The sequence below is a fragment of the Argiope bruennichi genome, chromosome 2 (assembly GCF_947563725.1).
Source record: "Argiope bruennichi chromosome 2, qqArgBrue1.1, whole genome shotgun sequence".
Lineage (NCBI taxonomy): Eukaryota > Metazoa > Arthropoda > Arachnida > Araneae > Araneidae > Argiope > Argiope bruennichi.
The window spans coordinates 137150393-137178246 of record NC_079152.1 but is presented as its reverse complement, the minus strand read 5'-3'; the positions used below and the strand labels follow the sequence as shown (position 1 = coordinate 137178246).

General features: G+C 29.7%; 1 protein-coding gene across 3 annotated transcripts in view; it reads right to left on the bottom strand.

Annotated features, from left to right (window-relative positions):
- Positions 1-27854, bottom strand: part of LOC129990133 (twitchin-like) — a 111337-nt gene that overhangs the window by 23447 nt on the left and 60036 nt on the right. For all 3 annotated transcript variants that reach the window (XM_056098128.1, XM_056098129.1, XM_056098130.1), the window contains 3 exons: positions 26894-27033; positions 24556-24778; positions 10810-10975 (listed from right to left, as the gene is read on the bottom strand). In XM_056098128.1, the coding sequence (XP_055954103.1) occupies positions 10810-10975; positions 24556-24778; positions 26894-27033 (529 nt within the window). The remainder of the gene's footprint in view (positions 1-10809; positions 10976-24555; positions 24779-26893; positions 27034-27854) is intronic.

The window sequence follows — 27854 nt, the reverse complement described above, 5'->3', positions numbered from 1 at the left end:
CCGGAAAATTGAGCCATTGAATTGCGAAACGCGAGTACAATTTTGCATGCATTATAATTATCAAATTAATACGTTTTAAAACTTTACCATTGGTAAATAAACAATGTATATTAAAAATAAAAAATGTTCGAATCCGTTCCAGAGTGGACAAAGTAATAGTAATTGGACCGAATACAATATTATAATGTGTTAACATGCCGCCGACAAGATTGCAACTGCCGGCCGCTGACATGAACCGCTTCAAATTAGAACAGTTAGCTCTCAGTGCATTAATATAAATTATAACTACTTAATTAACTATAACTAATGTCTTAATAACTTTTATAACTCCTTATTTCCTAGAACAGTACTTATTTCCTTAATGAGACATTTTAACTTTTCAGTTAGGTATGTTCCCTAAAAACTTTTTGGTTAATCTTTGAATGAAATATAATGATATGAAATGTTTTTTCTTGTTTTTGTTTTTCATTTGAATGAAATGTTTTTATGGAATGGTTTGGATCAGAAACTTATGTAAAAGAAACTTCTCAGTTATACAGATTTCCAAGCGAAGTTATAAATTCTATCAATTACTTGCAACCATCATATTTTATTTACTTTTATTTAATTTGTCTTGTTTCACACTTGTCGAAAAAGAGATTCAGTGGCCGACTTTTTATCTTATTTCTTAATATCTAAGGTTTTTGAAATTTTGCGCTCTTCGAATTCTTCAAGACAAGATAACACTGGAAATTTTTTTCAGAGCTTAACTGCGTGCTAATTGCTTCATTAATTGAATCTTGTTTCTTATACAGTAAGATTCAAGATGGCACAAACTTTAGTAAATTTAAAAATAAATCCATGTCAACATGTTTTTTAAATGAATAAAAGAATTCAAGATATGAAAAGTAAGAAATTGTATAAAAACATATGCTTTTTAGTATATTGAAAAGTTCGTGCGTTTAAAAGCTTTTTTTATAAATTTATTTTCCGTTATGCTTTGAAAAATATGATACATTTACTTCGATTTTTTTCTTTTAATTGTAGTATTTTTAATTATTTATAACAATTTTTATGCATTACTGAAGTTGTGTTTCCTACCATTCATTACAGTAATTTCTACAAACATCCTGAAGATTTATGAATAATTCAGGGATTTTTTTCTTTCGTATTTTAAAAATTGGAAAGCACATTATTATTTATTCATATGATAGCATAAATGAGCTCAGTAACACATTTCGTACAGCAGAAATAGGCATTTTGATAAGCAACACATCGCCATTTTTTTTTTCAAGTGGTAAACAATATGGATTGAAACAGAAAAGTGTTATGACACGATTCGAATAATGCGTAAAGAATTATTATTATTTTTATGTCTCTCCCAATTTTATGACCGTCTGATTCTAATGGTAGACATAAGTAATAAATACAAAATAAATCAATTTTCTTAAATAATATTTTTCTTATTTCATTGATTATATATCAGAGTTGCTTTTGATTAAACGGCGAAGAAAAATATCGAACATTGAAGAAAATTAATGATTAATATCAATATAAAAAATATGCTGAATTGCATATTTTGATGAAATTTCAAAAATAGAATCTGAACACAATTTAAAATATCATTGGAATATCCAAAAGAGACGCTAATTAACGGGCATGCCCATCTTTAATTTCATTTCAAAATGTTGTTTTTGTTGTTGTTGTTGTTTACTTGTGAAGAATGCACTGCACATATAAATTCGTTTTGCGAGATGAATAAAAGATTAAAATATACAAAAAAATCATATTTCCAAAGAAATATGCTGAATTAAAAATGAAACGTTACACGTGTCAGAACACCAAAAATTCGATATGACTACTCGAACTTCACAATACAAGTATATCTTTAAAGGTATGATGATATTTCATTTAGATTTAATGCCACAGCAGTACGTTAAATAACAAGAAAACTTGAATGCCTCATCTGTTCTCCCAATACCGTTATTTAATTGGATGGTACCTTCCGATTCGGGAATATTCAGGTCCACTGATTCAATTGAGTATCCGAACAGTACTCGAGGTGATATTGTGATTTTTGCATCGAATTACAGCGTCTTTGAGTGGGAAAGTCTTGAGAATTCATAAAGAAGTAATTCTATGCCTCTAAGAAGCACAAGCATGATGGTTATGGAATAAAGACATAAATGTGAAGTTAAAGCAGATTTCCTACAGACTAATTTGAGTTTTTTGGTTCACTAGAAGAACTGATCTATTTCAAGAGCAGCAAAATAAGGCAGGAATAGCAGTTTGGCCTGATTATTTTGATGAATAGATTAGTTTGATGCTATCTGTCGATGATCCAGTATTATCCGATGAAATCATCAGTTGGTCTAATTAAATAGATCAGGAAATTAATCTCAATATGGAATATGAAATACCTCAAATAATCTGATATGAAATCATTTGAATTTAAATGCATGATCCGATGTTATCCCCAGATAAAGTGAAATTAAATTTGAGAAAAGAACATTAAGTAAAATTTCATCAACTGTTTGGATTCATTCACTTTAAAAGTTGTAAGTTAGTAAATCTATGTTTTCTTTCAAGAAATAATATTTTATAATATATATTATTTATTATTATTTGTAATTCATTTATATATTATTTATAATATATTTTATTGGAATATTTTATATGAAATTAACAAGAATGGCGAGCATAGATGATATGACACCAAAAATTCCCTTCATATTTGCATCTCAATGCATAAAATCTGCTTATTTTTTAAATAAGGAAAGTGCATCATGATTTTGTATTACTTTTTGACTTCATTTTTCGAGGTGAAAACTCGGACGATATTTTTTACAAGAAATTCTGTTCTACGCTTTTTATGTTATGCCATTTGTTTTTTAAAGGAATGAAAATCATGAAGATCCCTTAAAAAAAGGTGCATATTCATGTATTATAATTTTAGGAATTAGATTTTAAAAAAAGAATCAGTTATGCACTTTCATAATTGGTATGCTATTGAAAAAAAAATCCTTATCCGTCCCTCTAATATTTTTTCAAACTAAACTTTTTGTATAAAATGACGCGTGCGATGGTCATTGTTCTGAGTAATACTAAGAAATAATTGAGATGCACGTTGCAATTGCTATTTTTGAGTGGTAAATTATGCAACAAGTAATCTTTTTTCTTTTTTTTTCAAATGACACGCAGTTGTAATGAAAACAAAATACGTCAAAAGTGGAGATTCACTCTGTAGTTGGATAAAATATCATATACAGGTGTAAAGATATTTGTATAATTTTTTATTTGATTTCTCTTCCTTGTGATAACTTCATGCTTTCCTATTCATAAATCTCTTTGTCAATAAAGTAATCTATTGACTTGTCCATTTTATAGCGTAAGTGAAACGAGTTATCAACTATAATTACTTCCGTGTTTCTTGGTATTGACCTAGCATTTGTTTACATTTATGCAGAGGGTGCATACTTGATAAGCAGGAATCAGCGTCGAGACTGCGTTTCTTTTAAATTTAATATTATTTATAAATAAATAGTTTTCGATTTCATTATTTATCTTGACGTGTAAGTGTGAGAAACTGAAAGAATTTTTTTTGCTTGCAGTATTATGCCATATATCTTATCCGCACTCTCTTGATCCTTGAATTTCCTAAAAGGGAAATTCAGGAGATATACTGAAACGGATATATGTACAAATACTATTAAATATATTTTAATCTTAAAAAAAAATAGTGTTCATTATTCTACTAGATCAATATTTTATGAAAGGTATCAGGAAATGATACCTTTTTTAAACTTCCAAAATGTTTTAAAATAACATTTATGATAAACAGCTCAGAATAATAAAAAATAAAAAAAAAGAAATGATTCGTTTTATTGACACCTTTTTGTTTTTAATATATTTAGTTTTGTAATTATGCATACTTGACAAGTTGAATTTATGATAGCATACTAAAAATGCCCTATCATTCGGAGTATGACAATCCACGCATCATTAATGTTTCAACGTTTTAAGGACTGCTTTTATATTTGTTACTAGCAGCTTTTAGCAATGGATCGTGCAAAGGAAATGAATCGATTTGGACTTACTTTTTTAAGAAAATCAATCAAGCTGAGTGTAACTCAGGAAGGAAATATTGATTTTGGAAGTATCCAGTTCGAAATCATATTTCATTACTAACAAAGTTAGCTCATTATTAACACCTATCAAAGACCAAAATTGTGATTCAAATTTGAAACTTATGTCTCGTACACAATAATATTATTATTATTATTTTGAAATTTTTAATTTAATCAGTTAGAAAGTAGGAATTGTAGTGGAAATCGGAATAACGGTTTATTTAATTTTTCAATTTATTTCAATAACTGTATGTAAAAATCCTCCAAATAAATTTAAAGGCGATTCGAACCTCTAGTTTGAAATATTATAATACCATATTGTTTTAGAGGTTTATTTCATCTATTTTATTTTTTAAATTTAATCTTAATTATATAAATGTTGAATGTTCACAAAAAACGATATATTTAATATTGTCTCAGCACGTGTATGTATATATGGTGTTACTAAAACAATGCATACTGTTTTTATAAAATAAAACTTCCAAATATTTTTAAACACACACACACACAAAAAAAAAAAAATTAGAGAAAATTTTTGAATGGAAATGAAGTCGCCCGAGCAGTGTTGAGAAGGTGTTTAGCAAATGCATATCCCGATTTACAAACATCGTATGAATACACATGAAGATGAATCCAAATTCACTTACAAAAGAAAGCTGCAAAAACAGAAATAACGAAATAGGGAAAAGGGAGTGGGGGATTTTTGGAATTCAGCTTCACGGTCACAGCTTTTCTTCCTCCCCCGACCACTTCACGACTATGGATAAAGTTCACACCCCTTCGCTTAGAAAATTACGGTACAGACAACCTTGACCTTGAATTTCCAGACGACTGATTCTGGAGAAAATGTAAATGGGGACCAACCTGCGAATTAAAATGACAATCCTATCATTTTCAGGAAATGTTTTTTTTTTCCTCAGAACAAGTTTAATCGAACTTGTAGATTGGAAAATGATTTATCGTTGCCTTTTGAACGCAATTTTAACATTTTTCACTTCGAAAGGTAATGAGTTTTAGTACATATATGTGAGTATAAAAATTCTCTTTAGTGCTTAGAAATCTCGGAAATATTTGTAGGTTTGTTATAATTCCTAAAAATGAATGCGAAAGTCTTTGCTATTCTATGGCTTTTATAATAATCATTCAACAAAAATGTGGAAACGATGCATCAGGCCTGCCAGATTGGGTATATGAATAATAAAGTTTAAATCAGTGGTTCTTAACCTTTTTAAGCCGCGACCCAAATTTGAGTAAAAGTCAAAATTTTTTCATTGCTTTATTTTAGATCGTATTTTTAAAAAATCTTCAATCCTACGATGATAATTTTTTTAACTTACAAATTTTTTATTTATTTTTTTAATAATAAAGATAAACAAAAGTACTTTTCGATCCAAGGAAAATTTAATTAATAATCAAGTGTTTTTAATAATTTTTATTGACCAAATTAAAATATATTTATAACTTTTTGAAAATAATTGACATTTTAATTTATTCCTAAAAAAAAAAAAAAAAGGAATATGAATACATAGGTTGTCTTTTAAATTTTAAATGCAAGTCATACAGTTTTAATGAGAACCTTGTGCTTGAATACATTTTGAAAGATCTTCAAACCTCGGTTGAATGCTTGTCAAGGAGCACCTTATATCTATTTCAGGATTTAACTTGTTCCGGTAATTGTTTTTGATTACACACAGAGCCGAAAAACCAGCCTCACACATATATTGTTGCAAAGGGCAATAATATTTTTAGGGCTTCTTTAACAATTATTGGCTTTTCGGTTTTAATTTTAACCAGAAAGCACATAAAGATTCAGTGTTTTTGTAGAAATTGTATCGAAGTGCTTGGTCACTTTGTATTTCTATTAATTGTTCTTGAAATTGATTAATATTAACAAATTCCTCATGCAAATCACTTACATCAAAATTAAATGGCATTCGAACCCAATTATATTTGAAAACATCGTCTGCAGGGAAATATCGATCCAAGTCTGCTATTAGTTTTTCTAAATGATTAATAATAATTTTCTGTATTTCAAAATCTGTGATATCAATATTATTGTCTTCAACAAGTAAATTAAGAGTCGGGAATGAAGCAAGTATCTTTACTTCAACCTTATTTCTCCATAATTTGAGTTTATTTTTAAAACATGTAATTTTTTCAGTTAATTCAATAATAGTATGATTACGTCTTTGCATAGACGTATTTAGATTATTTATTTCAAATAAAATATCTGACAAATAAGCTACTTGAGTAATCCACTTCAACTCGGAGAATTTAGATGCTAATGGGTGTTTCTTTTCTCTAAAAAATAATTCGACTTCTGTCCGTAATGATAATACTCTTTGAACAACTTTGCCCCGGGACAGCCATCTAACTTCAGAATAATATAATAAATGTTCGTATTCTGCACCAAATTCGAAACACAGTTCGCGGAAAATTCTACAGTTAAGAGTTCTTGATTTGATAAAATTGACTCCATTTAGTTCTCACCGTTATTATCATCACACGTACTTTTTTTGCTCTCGCTTTTTAATCAGCTGATATTTTTTGATCTTGTTAATCGCATTCATTTTCGATTGTATATTTATTCAAGTCGTCATTTCTAAAATGTCTGAAATTTGGTGTATTACTAACTTTTTTGGTTCGACTCAGCGCGACCCAAGAAATATGCTTCGCGACCCAATTTTGGGTCGCGACCCAATTTTGGGTCGCGACCCATAGGTTAAGAACCGCTGGTTTAAATCAACAAAAAATTGAGATGCGATTTCTTTGGAAACACTCAATAATAATGCAGCCTGTAAACTAAATTTTCATAGAAACTGAATTTATTTATTTCTAACTCTTGATTAAATCTCTCAAACATGGATTAAACCAAGAGTTGCTTATTAAATAAAAAATAATGAATGAAAAATTTTTAAGATTCGTGGAATTTTTTTCTTTTATGATAATTTATTCTGATTGAACAATGACAGGGATTTTTTTTATCAGTCTCCGCGTTAACAGTTTACAAAATAGATGCACGTCTAAAAAAAGTTAACTCTTTAAAAATTGTTTTGTATAAAAGTAATAAATAAAAATATATTATCATCAAACATACATAAATATGTTTTTCTAAATAGCTTGCAATTGAAAGTCTAGAAATTAATTATTTATAAATAACCGACATTTATAACGCGCACAGTCACATCCAAAAGAAGTTGTTAAAATCTATCGTGTTTGCAAATAACTTTTTGCAAAATAATATGCTTTCTGAAGTTTTCAAAGGTAATGCATAAGAGAAATCAAATTATGGCAGGTTGTACTTGCTATGAAAGAAAAAAAACTTAGTTCTTTTAAGCATCAATTGAAAATGGCCATTTCAGTAGGTCTTATTCATAAATGCTACTTTTAGGTTTCAATTATTGCTTTACTTATATACATTTTTAAGAGCTAAAACATATTTTCCTTTTAAGTCATGGTTCTTTCAATTTCGTGGGTTTTTTTTCCTTCCGTTAACATTTTTGCGACACACCCCAAAACGCTCTCAGTTTATTATCATAAAGAGAGCTCCATTATTATATTCTAATCTGAATTTATTTCATATTTTAGACGATTTTATGGACGACCTACTTTCGCGCTGAGTTTATTCATCGTTTCAGTCTCTACTCATTGATAAAGAGTAAGTAGAACGAAAAATTGTTGCGGCAAATACATGCATATGCATCTTCTGTTTGAAAAAAACAAATATGTTTATCTGTGAAAAGAAAGTGGAAAAAGAAATTTGACTGGAATTTTTTCCGTCCATTATTTCAGAATAGTTTCTTTCACTTTATGAATTTATAAATATTCGAATGTGGTGACGATTACAATACTTCTTTATTTCAAATGAAATTTTATAATTCTGTTTCAAACTTAAGTATTTGACTCTGTCTGATTTTCTGTTTGTTAGGATAAATAACATTCCACTGTAAATGACTTAGTCATTTCCTTCATCTTATTGGTAATGATTTTTATTTAGTTGTAACAAATTTTCTTTTCGTAATATTTTTTTTAAATCATTGTGACGTTGTTTCGTGTATATAAAATACAACGAAATCTAATCTCTGAGGAGGTATGATATGGAAAAAAATTCAAATGTGATATTTTCAGTTAAGAATTTCATATAAAATATGTCTAAGAAGTTCTAAATGGATTTAAAACATTTGGATGAGTGTAATCCCGTTTTGGAAATGCATGGATTATATTCAGTTGAAATCCTATTCATACAAATATCTCAGTGGATTATTTCAAATGACATTTATAAGTTTGTTTCTAATCTCATAAATCAGATCAACATACAATGTCTCATTTCAATTAAGAGAAGTCAGAGCTCTACTTCTAGCTAAAAAAACATTTATCTATTATTTGCCATTTCATTTTGCCTGTATACGCTATATCTAATTAAAGAATAATATTATATATATCCTGATTCTTAACATAATCTATACAAAATTGAAATTTGAGGAATTTAAAACATTTGCCACACATGCGTTAAAAATGAGAAAACTATCAACAAGGTGCAAGAAAAGAATTGTTGTAAAAACAGACTTGTTTTAGAAACACTATCTGAACAACATGGGCATGAAAATCCAAAACACATGATGAGATTAGAATGTAAACCTAGATGTTATTATACATTCCATGCCTATAGGAATGAGGAAGTTTAAGCCATCAAATCTTTGTGGCAGTTTATTTTATTCAAACGAGGTTATAAATTCTCAAAAGAGAAGCATTCTTTAAAGAAAACGGGATCCTTCAGCGATAATATTTCATTAGTTTATGACATTGAGTTCGAAATATTCATGCTTCTCGCACTCGTTTAACATGCGAGTTATCCAGTTTTTATAAATATTTATTAAAACTATAACATTTTACGAATGAAAAGCTCATTTTGCTGCATATATTTCTGAAATTGTGTGCAAGATAAAAAAAAAAAGTGCTTTTGATTTTTCTTAACAGTACAAAAACCTTTCAGATATTCTATTAGACAAATATATTTATAAGCAAAGAAAATCACTTTATCGTCTTACAACAAATACAAAAAAAATATCTCCTTTATTCTTCGATCCTGGGAGATAAATGATGTTTTTTTATACTGAAAATAGTTTTGGGATCTGTTTATTTAGTCTTTATTCAAAATGAATTGAATTTCTCTAACAGGCGAGACAAGAATTCATCTAATATTCAAAGAAATATCTGCAGAATATAATTCAAATTTTATCTTAAATGCTTCAGATTTATTATTTTACAAGATCTCTATAAATACAACGTCAACTTATTTTTTATTATCTTATTCCAAGTTAATTTCAAAATCATTTTAATTGCTATAATACAATAATATAGTTTTAAAAATATATGTGTATATATATTTTTGGTTTACATGTGCAATGAAGAAAATATTTTCTCCTCCTTAAAATCGATTCTTTTAATATTAATAATTGAAACAATGATAAAAATATTAATATTTCATAGTGCATAATCCCTTTTTTTATAGCAGAATCCATTTTGTAATGTCCTCTTCGACGAAGTGCATCAAAAATGGGGAAACAATTTTGCGGAACATCTCAAACAGAAAAAAAAAAGAAGTTTGTAATTGACTTCTAGTTATTGTAAAAGAAAAAATGCAAGGTTTCAACACATTCTTTTAGAGCAGACATTTTTAACAGCTGAAGTGAAGCTATAGTCTACACATAATGAAACTTATTTCCCTTCTCCCAAAAACTGAATAACTTTTGAAAATATTACATCACAATTGTATTTCAAATGCCTATGAGGCAGTTTTTTTTCTGAGATGATTGTTAGTTTTTATTTCAATAGCTTTGACTTGAAATCTGTTTATTCAACACCTAGGAGAGCCAGTTTGTTGTTGAAATGATCACTAACGTCTCCATCAAAACCCCTTTCCTAATTAATGAACGTCCTCTTTTTGCCATAACATGAGAATTGAGAGTAGATGTCGAGTTAAATATCATCCCTTTTTCATTTGATCATAAATTAAAATTTAGTTGTCTATTCCTAAATGGATCATGCAAAATTTCGGAGAAAAAAAAGTTAGTCAAATAACTAGAAGAATTCGCCTCCTTGTTCCTCGTTCAGAAAAAAGATCGAGTACACTCTTCACAAAATTAGCATAACGATTAAAAACATGTCATTTTTTTAAGTACATAAGTTTTTTAAAAAAATGTATAATTAATAGGAACATTAATGTTTCAACTAAAAGAAATTGCTTCTTGGCCAGTAAAAAAAGGGCCTTCAATTGGATGCACGAATATTAGTTGAATTAACTGTCTTAAAAGAATAATAGTTTTGTTTTTAATACTTCTTTTGCATATAAATTGCATTTTTCTACAATAAATACTTATTTTGAATTGGGAATTTTGTTACATACATCATACTTCTTTCTATTTATAAGATTCTGTCATTACAGCATTTTAACGGACATCTGCAATGATAGGTTACTTCAGATAGATTTTTAGTTTCACAATTCATTATACTAAAAAAATAATTTTCATTTTAATTACTTTGAATGTAAGAAACCGAGAAAAAGAAAACTTTTAAATTATAAAGGATGATATTAATTTTTATATACGGATTGATAGACAAAATCATTCCTTCGTCTCTTTGAAATAAAAAAAGAAACTTACAAATTATTCTTCACAAACAATAATGAAATTATGACACTTACCGACCACAGCTACGGAAGCAAAGCAGGAATCCCCACCTCCTTGATTTTCGACGCTCACCACGTATTTGCCGCTATCATCGGCCGTCACATCGTTGACCGTCACCACCGACATCTCTCTCCCATCCAGGATGGACAGTCGGCCGCCTTCGTCCGACAGCACCCGGCCCTGCGGCAGGGAAAATGACAGGGAATTAGCGGGAACACTTTTTCCCTTTTCGTCACTTCTACCCTCTTGACAGGAGCAATGAAGGAGTCTCTCAATTAATTGGATTCTCCGGGTTTGAAAGATCCGTCAAAGATAATAAGCGACGGAAACAAAATAACAGCTAAAGATTAGAGTGAAAGCTTTGTTCTGGCAACTTAATATCCTGATGTTTTTAAGAATCGCGCCGCAGTGCAAAACTTGTTACCTCGTGCAATGAATGAGCAAAATGTCGATCAGTTTTTAATTAAATTACTTTTTACTTTTATTCTATAATCGGAAAATTTTTTCTTGCTACATTTATTTTCACTAGAATTTTAATCCTTTTATTTTCAGACTTGATATTTCGTTTGTGTAGGAATGAATGCAAAATATTTTATTTAAATTTTTTTAGATAAAATAAATTTAGGTATCTATGTTTTTCAGAAAAATTCTATTTCGTTTCAAACAAAGAAAAAGAAATAATTATAAACACAGAAAATTTTAATGCTAATGTTTAAATTGTGCTGTGACTTGTCATTACTTGTAATAAGCATGTTCTTTATTTCAGTGTATCTGAAATAAAGGACTACACCGGCCACTGGCCTATTTTCATTCGTAGATAATAACAAATTGATTCAAGAAATTGTTTGAGAATTTCCGAAAACAATGCTATTCATGGATGCCGATTTGGAAATGGGATCCGGAATTCAATCATACTATTGGTGTCAAGATATGTTCATTAATAAATGCTTCTTCTAAAGCTTCACAGTAACTTTTACAAACAATGCTAAGTTTAAAAATGTTATAAGTATTGGATTCTTGATTCGAAAGTATCCCATTACAATCTTCTATCATTTACCCTATCATTTCTCTTAATTGCATATTTCTCTTAATTGCATTAATTGCATAATTTTAGCATAATGATTGAGACTTCGTTATTTAAATTCGCTTCAGAAAAAGATTAACATTTTTAAATTGCTTAATGAACAATCATATGATATCACAGACTAGATAAACTGATCTTTATATGTTATTACGTCGGTTTGAAAATGTTGTTTTTTTAAATGAAAGTATCAAAAATTCATTTAAAAACTGAAAATTGTACATATCAATATAGATCACAATAATAAATAAGTCTTTCATTGTTTAAAATGAAACCATCTGAAAAATGCTCAAGATATACCAGCAAAACACGTTTACATCTAATGATTTAAATTGCAGCATTACAGAAAAAATATTATATAAAACTTATAATAGGGCTTTTTATTGATATTCATAGTATCCAAAATTCAATCATACATATTACGTATAATCACTTAAGGAAATCAACAAAATAGAGCCAGTAAAATGCGTTGAACAACAAAATTAATTACGTTTACTAAAATAATAGAGAATCCGTGATTTTATTTACTGCCGAATATATACTCTCAAACACTCTTAAAAAAGGTGCACCATTTTGACATTTATTTATTTTTATCGTTAATATTACCGTTGAGAATACTTACTGAGTAGTAAGAAGATAAAGATAAATTTTTGGGGAAAAACAACTATATATATTTACTTTTCAGGCCCCTTGACTAGTCCTTGCATTACGTGAATGTTTATAAATGGAAACCCTTTCCGAAATGCAAAGGGTTATTATTATAACGATTCTAACAATATTTCCTGATCAAGCAAAAAGTACTTGATCTAAATATTTTTTATTTTTTCCTAAAAAATATTAATATATCTTGTTCTTTTAATCCAAATTGTCTCATATACAATTTTGATATACCTACTTTTAAAAAAATGCCTACAGCATGGAAATGCGAGAAATAAAGGACGTGCAACTGGCAAATTCACTGATTGCCCACGTGGCTCATGAAAGTTGTAAATGCGATCGTTGTACTACAACGATCAACAATCGTAATTTCAATTTAAAAAAATAAAATTTTGCATTTGGCTGTGTTGTCTTGAAGATGCAAAAATCACAGAATAGCTTTTAATTTATTTTATTTGAAATAAATATGCTATTTATTTGTTTTGATTTTATTGTAATTCTTGATACAATTGTTAATTGCCTCAGGATTTGAGACAATCAATGTAAAATTATAAATAAATAATATGATATTTTATTTCTTGGAATACTATTTTAATCCATCTTTTCTTAGTTGAACTGAATTTTACAGGAAAATGTTAATTACTAAAAGTGATTGTAACTGTCACAATCGAAGAAAAGGGGGACGGTACTTTTATTAATTAGAGACTTTTTTTTATATAATAATGTAAGTAAACATATAAAAGAGCTGCAAAAATATTTTGAATTATTTAGATGCGAACTATCATCTAAAGCAGAATATAAGCTGTAATATATTGAATTATTATAAAAAGGACGTGATTTTTGTTCTCATAGGATGTTTTTGTTTACTTAAGATATTTGGTGTGAATTTTGTGAAGGATTAGAGCATCGAACTTCACCTAGTTTCTATCACTTCAGCATTTTCTGAAACAACTCCGAAAATAATAGAACAGCGGTGAAGAACAGCCATTTATTTTTGATTTTCTAAGAATTAACAAGTGTGAATTCTAAAAAAAATTGAATGTTAATATGTAAACAAATCACACTTATGTCACATTTCAGTTTAATTATTTTCCTTCACTTTATTTGAGAAGTATGAAAATCTGTATCATTCTATTAATGAAAAAAATTTGAATAAAATCTTTATTTATTGAAAGATTGATAGATTCTTTAAACCCTATTTTTGAAAATGGCGAAAACCAATGCGAGTGACCTTCTCAAGTCTTTTTTGCATACTTTCTAAAAAACAGATGTTATCTCCCCCTTATAAAATTATAATCTTTGGTTCAGATAGGCCGAAAAATGGCATTGCATAGCATTGGCGAACAATATCTATGAAATATTGATCTTTGGTGTGAATCCAGCAGTTTTACTGAATCTGCCGTGTGAACTTCGGTGGTTCATCTCTGGCGTGCGGTTTACAGTACCCGAAAATCGAATTAATATTTGGGAAACCTCTTTTTCGACTGATTGAAACCACAATTTGACAAAGAACTGCAATTGTAATCAGATCACATAACAGATTTCATTTATTTCAGTCATTGCGTTATTGAGTTACAGTATTTACGTGCATGCAAAACTAGTGACAGGCAGACGATCAACCCTTTGAGAGATTTGGTTTAAAATTTAATAAGGATCAACATTTTAGATGTTAAGCATGTGAGCAAATTTTAGTGATCTAGCTCTTTACATTTGAAAATTATCTTATTCACAAGTACTCAGACATCAGGACAGTTTAGTTATATTAACGTCCCGTTTTAAAGTAACACTAGGGCTATTTTGGGAAGGACATTATCATTTTAAATTGTGGTCAGATGACCAGGACGACACCCGAGCTGGCACTGCCCCTATCCAAATTTCCACACCACACAAACGGGAGGACGTTTGGCCCCGACGGATTTAATGTGCACCAAACCCGCTTACACAACAGTTTTTCTTTGGAATCGGGTCTCGAACCTAAAACCCTCTGATTCCGAAGCCGAGACCTTATTAGCAGGCCACCGCAGTCCCAGACATCAGGACAGATAGACGTCATCTGAGTGGATTTCATTCAAAACTTCACAGATATCGATAAATATGATGTAACATCTACATACCAAATTTCATACGTCTAGCTCAAAAAGTTTATGCACAATCGCGTTCATATAGACAGTTGAATAGACATCATTCCAAAAATGCGTTTTCTATTCTTAAGAAGATCTGAAAGTAGAGGTTCGTTAAAATCTCTCATTTGAATTTTTTAGTGATTACAATATTTTTCTTTACACACTTCGTATACAAGAAAGTATAAACACTTCGAGTATCGAGTGAATTTTTCCCAGGGAAATAAGCATTGTTACTAATTAAAAGGCGTTTTATGGTAGTTTGGATTCATTTAATACCCCAAAGTACAGTTGTAGGTGATTGATGATCTACATAGTACGAAATCAAATCCTCCAGAAAAAATGATCCATTATTGTTCGGTTGGCAAAGTTCACGACTACTTATTAAGACTAAATTCCACCTAATTGGTTGAACGGCACATATCTTGCTCACACCCAAAAAAAATGCACGTCAGTGACCTCAGAGTTCATGTAGTGATCCTTATTGCTAAAAATTCTCACAGTGAATGTCGATTTACGATGATGATGCCCTCGACCACCTCAATATACCATATCAACTCCTACTTTCCGCATAAATATTGCTTTTTTTTTATCCCTTTACAAACTAATTTTTGATCATTTTGAATTACATCTGTAGTTCAAAAGATTGAGTAAAAAAAAGTCAATCATTTTTGTTGTTAGTAGTTTTTTTTAAAGTCTGACGACTATTAACTACCGTCATTATAATATTTAAAAATTTTGGAAGCCCTGACAGCTGTCTGAGAATTATTCGATTTCTTTCCATGGGGAAGATCACATTCTGTGGTTAACTAAAAATCACATCGAAGAATATTTCAGAAACTTTTTGGAAAATTAAATCCAGTTAAAATATTGTGGTATGAACTGGAATAATGTGGAAAGGAATAACTGGAAAAACCAGAAAGACGGAATAATGTCATTTCTTTAATAAAAATTTAAGATATAACTTTAAATCTGGTACACTCTTCAGCAAAAAAATGAGAAAACTCTGTAACTTTTTTATTTATAATCGCATCTTCACAAATTTGGTGTCAATGGAAATGACTCGAGGGACAGATTTGTTGAGATAAACAAACTGTTTAACTGGCTTAATAAACAGGGTTAATTAACTACTGTCTCGAAATTTTTCTATTACACGATTTTCTAATAATTTGATTGAGCAGATCTTTATATGTATGTGTATCAAATTTCGCTCCAAAATTCGCAGTAGTTCTCGAAATATACTTCATTTTGTTTCCTGAAAATTCCGTCCAAAAAGAGCCAACCCACTGGGGACCCTATATGAAGGAACTCTCAGCTTTTTGATAACTTCCAGTATTGGTAAAAAATTAATTAAATATTTTTACTGTCAATCTGTCCTGCAATCAAATTTTATATCGTCTGAGTAGAAAGAAAAACATTCGTTTCTTTAAAAAAAATTATATAAAATTACTGAAAATAAATTTATTACGGTCTGATCTGAAATTAAATTTATCATTTAACTAAAATACGATATTATATTGTCGTTAAAGCTTGCGCTTTATGTAGAGTAGATTTATAAATACAAATAAATTTAATATACTGTCCCTTAAAAAGTGGGCGTTGCAAATCCATTGTGGGAATTTGACAATTTTTGTGAATATTTCGAATATATATTTTGAGATATGCGCATAATCTTTCGAATTCCGGCATTTTAGCATATCAGCTTTGCTCCCATGTAAAAATTTTACTATGTTATAATTCATTTTTTTCCACGTTCATGTTTAAAAATACATAAAAAAACATTAAATTTGTGTTATTTCTGCATTTATTACAAGACTTTATGAAATATAAACATTTATTTTGGGTAAGCAAAAAAAAAAAAAAAAAGAAATATATAATAGTTTCTGAGATATCGCAGAAAGTTTAACATGGGAAGCGTCCTTTTTCAAATCCCTATAACTCTCGAAATTATCGTCAGAATTCCATAATATATGATTGAGAAGTTAATATCATTATGGCTGATCGATTCAGGAAAAAAATTGACAGCCGTAGTAGAAAAATTTGGAGAGAGTAGTTAATTAACCCGGTTAATCAGTTTGTCAATTTCAACAAACCTGTTCCCTCGAGTCATTTCCATCGCACCAAATTTGTGAAAATGCGATTATAAATAAAAAATTACAAATGTGTCTTTTTTTTTTTTTTTTTTTTTTTTGACGACTGTACAAAAAAAATTGAAAATTTGAGATTATACAAGCTAAGTCGGATCACCTAATCAGCTTAAACGTATATAAAAAGTTAGAAATTTATGAATCTTTTAAAAAATGAAATGATATTTGTGTACTTTAATATTACTTAAATTTACTAATAGATAAAATTCAAGACAATTCAGATTATTTAGCCCTCTGACTGAGCAATTTTAAAAATAAATATTTAGATGCAACGTTTTCAAAAAAGTCAAATATTTTTCAAACAAAGCGGACTGCTTTGTATGCTACCCGATAATAGTACGATAGGATGAATATCAGCAATCGTAAAATATGAACACACTAAACCGCGAAAAACGCGGAATGCAATAGAAAATAGATTGATTGAACAGATCCTAGGATTTCCGCGGGAGGGCTAATGCAAAACCGAAACTATATCAGTATGAGAAAGAGAGCCAAAATTCAAATTGTACCGGATTCTCCAAATTTGGAACATCTAATTTTCTCACTTAAACAATTAAATTCTAAGAAGATTTTTTTCTCAAACATATACCGTTTTCTCAGACACTATTTAAAGTCAAACGAGCAAATGATCTTGTGAATCATTTGCATTTTTTACGAGAATGATCATTGTTTATTTATTGATGATTGGGGATTAACTGGCGACTTTGGGTGAGGAAACAACCGTCCCTTTGGTAATCGCCCCCATCTCCTGAATCGACGATTGAAAGAATACTCATCAAAATTCTTCACCTTCTCGAAAGGCAGGTGTTGAAAATTGAATATCAAAAAACTTGATAATTTAAATGACAGTTTAAAATTAAGATAGTTAACAATCAAAATAAGCGAATTTTATTTGTATTTAGCGATTTGGTTAGTAACTATCAAGTCAGTATAATATTTGACATCGAATTGAGCTGTTCATCCTGTAATTTGCGCAACATTAGGCAGAAAACCGGCATGCGATAGCTCATTGAATTCTTATTCTTCCTATTGAAAAACGAATTATAAAACGAAGAAGAACTTATATCGATCGTTGTTTTCAATGACTATATCGGTAACTTGTCGATGAAAATTTTAGGAAAAATGAAAGTATCAGTGTATTTCAAGAAGGGTCGTTAAGATAATGCAAATAAAGTGCTTTTCGAATTCTTTTTTCTGTTTAAACCTTTACTAAACGCTTAAGAAGAGAAGCGACATTCTATTAATCAAATTATTTCTTTTTCGCCGCAACAAATTTGCAAGATTTTCTAATTTATTATATTCTATTTCATTATGATAATGCCTTGTTTGTTAAATGGTTAAAATCAGTCAAGTAAGAAAATAAGCGTATAAAAAGAATATAAACAGATACTAAGATTGTGATAAACTACGAGATGTGTATTTGTACTGTAGATTTGTATAACATAAATATTTATAAATGGATAATTCACAGAAATATTGGATTATATGTATAGTTGTTTCTGCTCTTTATATTTTAGTGTTAACGATTTGGCCTAAACGGGTCATCTTTTCACAACTTTTTTATATTTCTGTTTTAAAAAATTAATGTGCGTTTCTTGAACAAGATACCAAATATTCTTTTAATTAAAAAATGTTTCATTACGATTTGAGATAATTTTTGTGTCATCACGCATAGTAAAATCGTGGAAAAGGGAATTTTTCTCAATAAAATACCAAACCGCATGCTAGAAATCCCTACAAAATCTCTCACAAATGCAGCTGCGCAAATAATTGGAATGCATCGTGACTTCTCTCCGTTTTTTTAGATTCTCAAATGGCAATGTATTTTTTCTCCGCTATTCTAAAAGGAGCCAAAATATGTTTGAAGTATGAATTAGGATCGGTTATAATTATTTTAGGAGATTGAGATCTTAATATAGTCAGTCTGTATCGTGTATCGAGGACATTCTACAAAACTCAAAGTCTTAGTATTTGCAATTCTGCTGCAAATATAAAATAATAAACGTTTTGCCGATTCAAAACAAATGTTAATGTAATGAAAATATTGTATTTTCTAAAAACATATAGCACAGAATGCATCGAATTTTCTACTTCATTCAATATAGCAGTCCTACAAGATAATAAAACAAAAGATATGTTATTGAGAAAAAAAATAATTATAAAAAAATGACAAAAACATTTACTCTTAATAATTATAAGGTAAAGTATGTTTTAAATTAATTGAAACAAATACTTTAGTTCAGAAATAATTTTAATAAGAATGAAAATGTTCGTAGATGGGTTGTTCGATGGCAAAGATTCAATATCCAGTTTTCAAACAAACATATAGTAAGGATACTGATATAAAATCTAATAAAATTATTTTGTGTACATTCACAGCTTTATTAAAATCATGTAAATTTTCAAATATATAAATCAAGATTAAATTTCAGTCTTTGTTTCATCTCTAAGAAACTTCATTTGTAATGTTTTAAGGGAACATTTTGCAATAATATTTGCATTCTTCCTTATTTTTCTTCATTTACAGATTAAATCCAGTAAATCCTGTTTAAAATAATTTCCATTAAGGAAAGTAAATGTCTTAAAAATAGTAAATCTTGTAATACAATTATTTTTATTTCATATGTCATCATGCTTACAATATACACTGCAGTAAGTCATAGCCCGGCTACCCCGACCCGCCCGAAGGCATACGGAAAAACTTGACTGACCGGACCGCCGCGAGAGCAACTCTGGCTAAAACTGTGGTTGAGTCCTATGGGCCATCGCCGGTCACGGTACAACCCTTCCCTGAGGAAATAAGTCCCGTCATCGAAGGAGGTAGCCACCCCCACCAGTTCGCGTACCCTCAAGGGTGGCGAGAACCAACCACCATACTAGAAGTTTCTCATCCTCAATTACGATGTGCCCTTCCCGAAGGATTATGCACTGCAGTAAATTTACCTTCCTATTTTTCGATTGATGATTTTTATACATATCTCCTTATTACCAAGAAAAAAAATACAAAAAAACTCAAATTTATTACAAAAAATTATTAATAAATTTTTTTTAACTAAATGTTGGTATTCATGAAATTATAACCATTCGTAAAGAACTGGAGCACAGCCCTTAAGCGTTATAGTCAAAGGGTCTTTTCTGAAAGTGCAAAATTGGAAGAAAACACATCATTTCCGCGGTGGGTCTGAGGAGAAAGCACTTCTCTTAAACTTTCCGGAATCGAGTGCGGAGGATGTCGGAAGAGGGCATTCATAAATAAAGGGAAAGATCTTTTTTTTCCTTGGGCACTGTCAAGACTTATTAAAGAGGTTTTTTTTTTTTTTTTTTTCCCTATCTCCATTATAAATGAAAAGCTGTTTTAGAAAAAAAGGATGAATTATTTTCAAGATAAACTATTCATTTTCCTTTTTGTCCCCGTTCGAGATTAATTTCAAAAAAGTTCTTTTAAGCTTACGTCAACTTCCTTCTTTTCAATGCAAACGCCGAATGACAAATAAATAATAATTAATAAAATTCGTTTAACTCTTGGGGGGAAATTCCTTCCTTAAAGAAAGAAATAAGTTAATTTTTTTTTAAAGTTGATCGTTATTTTTTTACTTTATCTCATTAACAGTTTCTCTAAATATCATCGACCCCAAAAAGTTTGTTAATTAGTAAAAAAGCAAATTTTACGACTTACAGCCTGACACATTGCATCAAACTGCAAAATCGAATAAAAAAACAAGAGACAAGTACAGATGGTCGGCAGAATGATCCTGTCGTGGTTAAATATTCATTCCTTCAAAATGTGTTAATAATCCGAGTTTGAGTGCTGCATTACGCGCCTGTGCGTTACAGCCAATATGTAATTGTACCAAACCATCTATCTAATTAGATGACCCCTTCTCTATTATAGTTAAGATATAGCAAAGAAAGGGGCATCTCATTAAATAGATGGCTCGAATATCAGGTGTGAGTCCTGGCAGCGAACGCGTTAAGAATCCGCGTTTGAGTTCTGCGTTAAATGTGTCCAAAATTCAGTGAAAAAGATGCCTCTTCAATTTCAGATTTTAAGATCAGTTGACGTGCAGTGGTATTTCGCGGAAAGATTTTTGCGAATGCGAAGATCATAGACTGCATTGTGAAATCAATGACAAATAAACGAGTATCTCATTGGAATCGTATTCTATTTGCAAACTGGAGAAATGTAATATTTTTGTTTCTGATGGTCGCATAATGATAGAGAGAAGAAAATGTTATGTACTTGGAATGATGACACCAAATTCTGGCGAATCTCTGGTGAGAACACACGGCACATCAAATTTTGACTATTTGTGCATATTGATAGAATAACCTTTTACTTCATTTAAATAGTTTAAAAGTCAGTTTAAATATTGTCGGCACTTTTCTAGGTATCAGAAACAGCATTCTCTTCTGTTTCGATAATGACCCTAAGCATTCGGTATTATAGATTCCTTCTAATGTCTCTGCAAATTTCTTGAAATTCTGTAAAGCACCATTTATTTAGAAATTTTTTTAAAAAATTGCTGAATTCTGTGCCCAGATATTTAAAAGCAGTTTTGGATGTTCAAGGATAATCTACGACTCTCCAAATTCTAAAATATTAATTTGCTGAATTTTTTACTTTCTTTAAATGTTTAAATGTCCGAATACTTTGAGATGTAAATAATGAATAATGTTTGATTCTTAATTATCTAAGAATGTTTTGCTTCACATTCAAAACGATATGTATAATTCAGTAAAGAAAATGAAATAATTTTAAAAATGGCTGCATTAAATAAGAATTTTACTAATAGAGAAAGTATTATTTCAAAAGATGTTCACCATTTTTAGAGGAAATTTTTACTGCGGATTTAATTTGATCTTATTGAAGAATTATAAATCGAAAAATATTTTGGAAATATCCTTTAATATTTAATAAGAAACACTGGACTTCTTTTTATAAGAGTCAACTGAAATCATATTGTATGAAAAGCAAATGCTAAAATGCAAAAGAAGAAAATAAGATCTGCATGATTTTTTAACTCAAAACATTCAATGTTGCGAAGGATATATCTATGGATCCTTCTTTTCAGCGCTTTCTGGTATCTGAATCTCTATGTGTGCTTGAAGAAAAAGCAGTTTCAAAAAAAATCCGACAATATAAAGCTACAGTGTTTCAACAACAAAATTATTTAAATATGCTATTGCAACATACATCCCTACTTTTTTTTAATCTTTTCTTTAATTTGTAGGATAGAGAAAGCAGATATTTGAAATGGAAGTATGATCCATTAAAATTATTAAGCAATAGTGACTGCCCAAAATTGTGGAAACCTTAAAAAAACGCATAATAATGAGGTTATGGCTTGCTACATTACTTACTTTTTAAATAACACGACAGAATTAAATATCATTGAAAAAACAGTACAATTGAAAATATAAAGCAACAAAGATAGCAACAAATTTATCGACATTTTTGTAAAGATAACTTCCAAATAACCAACAAATAAAAAAGTAAAAAAGAAAAAGAAGGAGGAGGAAAGAAATGAAAGGAGAGGAGAGAATTTGCTGAAAATGAAATAATGTAGATTTCCTTCAGTTAAACGTAACCTATGAGCTCGCATGTTTTTAAAAAATATTAGTTTTATGCCATTTTCTGTTGGAGAATTCAATTGATGCTGATTTTATGAACTGGAGCTCTAAAGACAGACATTACTTTTCAATGGTTACTTTTTTGTTTGTAAGGCTGTTTTTATACTGAATTCTATCAATTATTGAATTTTTAAAACAAAATAAAATTAATTCAATGGTGCAAAAAGTTAATCGTTTTCAAAAAGCGATTTAAAATATTAGTGTTGAGCAAGCAAAGTTACAATTATTAAGACATTAGAAGAAAAATTACTAGAAACTTAGCAAAAGGCGATATTTCTAAATTTTTAAAATAGTTAAAAGGCATTCAACTATCAGACAGGAACAAAAGTAGAAAAAAAAGTACAAAATTACAATGAGTGACAGAATTGAGACATAATGCCTAGGTAGCAGAAGACAATTGTTTGATTGAATAAAAAAATGAAATGGTATACAGGTCGTCAACAACAAAAAAAGGGAACACCCCTGTAACTTTGTTATTTATTATCGCATCGTCACAAAATTGGTGCCGATAGAAATGAATGAAAGGGATAGGTTTGTTGAGATAGACAAACAGATTAACCGAGTTAATTAACTTAGCTACTATCTCGAAATTCTCCATTTCGGAAGTCGAGATTTTTTTAATAATTCGATTCGATTTTTAATAATTCGATTGTGTCAAATTTAGCTCCGAAATTCGAAATAATTCTTGAGATATACTTAATTTTATTTTCTGAAAACTCCCCCTCCCCCCCCCCCCCAAAAAAAAAAACTGCCAACTCACCAGGAACCGTATATTAAGTAAATCATCTCAACTTGTCAATAGAAAAATAAGAACTTTTTCGCGTTTTTATCGCAGGAATTTTGGAGGAACAAACAACATGGCTCAGATTTATTCTAAATCTGAGAATGGTTTTTTTTTTCAAAATATTAATATTTGTTTTTTATATGAATATTGAAGAATTTCCATTGCTTTTACAATCAATTCATCAATTTAGTTGATCTCGCCCTGAGAAATTAACAAATATCGTAATTTTTTATGATGAATTAAATATGTTGTTTAAACCCATTTTTTCCTTTTAAAATGTCACCTTACTGAGATAGGAATACCGTAAAGACATTTCAAGCCAATGAAATTTCCGGTGTTTGTTGAAAGAACGGACTTTTATTTTCAGGAGGAAACAATTATAATTTTGATAGAAGATTTATTAATTTCATTACTGTAAACTATTGTAAGAATGGAGGAGTGATGGGCATTTTTTCTGTTATGCAACGGCTGATGCAATCAAGATAAATAAGTATAAATGAATTGAGCCGATCCCATTATCACGCTACAATATCTCATACTACAAGTTCGTAAAACAATGTTTTTTTTTTTATGCATGCAATTGTAAAATCAATAATTCTTTTTCATTTTTATATCATAACAGCTAAGTAATTTTACGAAATTAATTCACTTCACTGAGAGGCGTTGTAAAATTATAGTTAATAAATTTACGGAAATATTTGAGGACGCATGTTGAAGATTTTTATGTTGCTTTTCATTTCTCTTCTATATGCTTTAAATTTTCTTATTTATAAGTGCTATTTTAATGAATAAGAAAATGAATCATATATTTAATTTTTATTAAAAATTATCTTTTCATTAATTTATTATAGCAATACTTCAAAAAATAAGTTGTGCCATAAGCCACCAAATTCAAAAACGCACTTTTTCTAAAAGTATTCAATAGGCTATTATAGCTACTTGTGTAGTTTTTGTCAGCGTGTAGTTCTAATATAATGTATTCCTATATAGGTAATATCAGACGAGAAATGATTGAAATATTGCAGTAGCGTAGCATGCAGATAAAATTTGCTTGCTTGGAATTTGAAAGCATGACGAGTACAAAAACAATGATGTACGAATATAAAAAAATCTGGACTTAAAAACTCATCTAATAACAAAAATTATGAATTTGATAAGGGACTTATATTTTTAGGGTATTTATAAACTCGTATCACAAATTATTGAAAAAATGCAAGAAATGTAAATAACGCCAACCGCACATTTTAAAAAAATGCTGCAATGAAAAATTTATTTTCTCCGATTATTTAAAAATAAATAAAAATATTTTCTCGAAATAATATTTTAAATTTCATTCTTACCCCTTTCATCCAGGTGACCTTTGGTGGAGGATATCCGTTGAAGCAGATCGCTAGAGTGACCGATTCTCCTCGAAGGACGGTGACGCTCTGGGGCCCCTTGACGATTCTGGCCGGACTCTCCACGGGGGAGGAGACTCGCTGGAGGTCCGTTTTGAGCGTCAGGGTCTGGGACTCCTCGTCCGGAAGATCCTCGCACTCTTCCTCAATGAGGGGACTCGAGTAGCTGAAAGAATAGTGCTTTTGCAGTATTTGAAAGCAAAAAATGGCTCGAACCTTCATTTGAAAAATTCATTTAATTCCTGTCGGGTCTTGAACACAGAGGAAGAGAGAGAAAGTGAACGTCCTTTCAGTGTTTCAGAATGAACTCTACTGATGTTATTACAAAAAAAAAAGAGAGCTGATTTACACTCAAGGTCAATCTTTTATTTCACATTTTACTCAATGGTTTGACGGAATTTATACCATTTTCCTGGTTGACATCATGCTGGTACATTTGATTTATGGGAGCAACAAATCTTCCATTTTGAGAATGAAGGACTTTTTTTAACGTTTTCATTTTTGCAGAGTCTGGGCAATGCCGAAAATATTAGCAATTCTATCAGTATTAAAAGCTTCATTGAAATTTTTAAAATAGTTTCGGCATTTCATGAATTTGGCGAGGTATTTTTCGATACTTTGCCATTGGCTATAAATGTAGACATCAATTCAATATGTTTTAACAGAGCTCATTATAACACGCAAATAAATGCACATAGCTATCAAATATGTTTCCCGAAAAAAGGCCATATGATGTGTAGTAGGAATAAAGAAATTTAAATGGAATTTGAAACTTAGAACTTTCAAGGCGTGCTTTAAAATTTCTTAAGTGAACAATAGCTAAATTCAAATGATTAATATTTCAATAGGTCCCCTACATTTTTAGCACATAGCAAATGTTTTTGAAACCGAAGATAATCGTATAAGAAAATGTCACACTGGACTTGATTTATTTATCTTGAACTGAATGTCTGAAGTAAGCTTTATTTGTTAATGAATGAACGAAACTTTCTTGCATGAAATTATTTATATTTTTATGAAGTTATTTAATCAAAAAATTATAAGTTAATATATGACAACTGAAAAAAATTATAAAATTAATATAATACAACGAAAAAAAAGTACATCTAATCTCATTTTTCTTTTATATACATTTATGCACCTTTAAAAATTTAACGGATTTAAACCATTAGAGGAGGAAATATTCAAAAAGAAAACATAAATCATTGCAAAGTGCAGAGGATAATGTCTACTAAATTGTTTCATCTCCTTGCCAAGTAGAGATCAGATTTTTCTTCAACAACTAAATATAATACGGCAACTTTAATCGAAAATCTCAGTACATATATATATTTTTCTCTCAAGAAGCAAGTATTATGCATATTTGCAAGTGGAATAATAGAATATTTTTTATACATCAATAAGTCTTGAATATCTTATGCGTGCATATATGTATAAATACAATTGTAAAATTTATATAAAATATACTGTTTTGCAGGGGGACCTTGTGGTAAGATCTCGACTTCAGAACAGGGGGTTTCAGGTTCAAGACCCCATTCCACCGAAGAACCATCGCGTAAGTGGGCCTGGCTCACGCTAAATCCGTGGAACCAAACGCCACCCGCTGGTGTGGTGTGGAAGCTTGGAGACGGGGTGCCAACCATCCTCGTCATCTGACCGCGGTTCAAAATGACGAGGTATGTCCCAAAATAGCCCTAGTGCTGCTTTAAAACGGGACGTTAATATAACTACACTAAAGCCAAACATGGCATTGATTCCTTTGGACTGTTCCTTGTAGACGCGCACCTAAGCAGACAAAAAGAAGAAGTTTTCAGAAAAAAACACAATTTATCTAATTCCGGAAGGTGTATTTTGTACACGGGGACGAAGATCGATAGTAAAAAGACGCGTCTGTTTACATCTCGACTCAGAAGCAAAGTGACAGAAATTTTTTCCTTTATTGATTTCTTTAAAGAGATTCTGATAGGGATTTCTTTGATACATGTGAATTTAAAAAAAGGAATCTTAAGTATCGTTGAAAGGAATGCCTCAGTGTTAGAAATTTTAATCCCTTTGCTCGTGATGCGGGAAATCCCAACACTCAGCAATTTTTTTGAGTGCATGCTAAAAATAATTAAATTTTAAAAAATGAGATTTGGGTCAGGAAATAAGATAAAATTTTAGAATGAAGCAACATGGACTAATTTAAGATAAAAATTGGGAAATTAATTAAAATTTTAATTAAATTAAGATATATCATTATATATATAAAATGTTTTCCTTGCATTTAAAAAATCCTTACCCTATCCTTCCCTTAAGAGGTTTCTTAATGGGTAGAGATCGTGGCACCTGTTGGTCATCGACCGTTTCTTCACAAGGTTCATTGGAAATCGAACCTTCTACTACATCCTCTTCCAATTTAAAATCATCATCGCCATCTTCCTAAGAGGAAGTAGAAAAAGAATTATTAAGTAGCGAAGTAAATTTCTGTACTGTTTTATGAAAGTATCTTCTCTCCGGAATTGATACAAGAATCTCACTCAAAGCGACTGGAAGATAAAGCTTGCGTAGCGCATATTTTAAAAATTATTATATCTTTTTTTATGTAATTTTTTTCGAATTTTTTCTAGTGTATTAAAAAAATATAGAATAATCCATGAGTCATCATTTGTTTTCTTTATATTTGAAGAATGATTGATGTTTTGAGAAAACAATTGCGATCTAATGTATGACAAAAAAAAATTCAATTTTTATCTTTTTGTTGTAATTATAATTGTGTGTTTCTGGGAACAATATATATATATATATATACAATTTGCTAATTTGCTCTTTTTTCTTAATCATGGTACTCACAGAAAATTGAGATGTTTTTAGAATTAATTTTACAGGTTTAATAAATGGAGCTGCAGCAAAATCTCTAAGTAGAATTTCTTGAAGTTAAAAACATTTTCTTTTTCTGTTGTACATATAAGAGAAAGAAAATGATTTTAGTAGCTGTAAAATGACTTCTTTGTATAGAATTAGCATTCATCCTGCTGAATTTCTCCAGCAGAATATATGAAATCAAATTTGAATACCACTTTTTTTTATCCAGTATTAGTTTAACTTCTTTTTGTATTTTGTATTTGTATTTAAAACAGTATGTAAAATGTGGGTAGGTAAAAATTGATAAAAGAGTCAATAAAATTGATAGGTGCATGAAAAATATAGCACAGTAATAAACAGTAATAAATTATAAATTACAGTTATATTTAATTTCTATA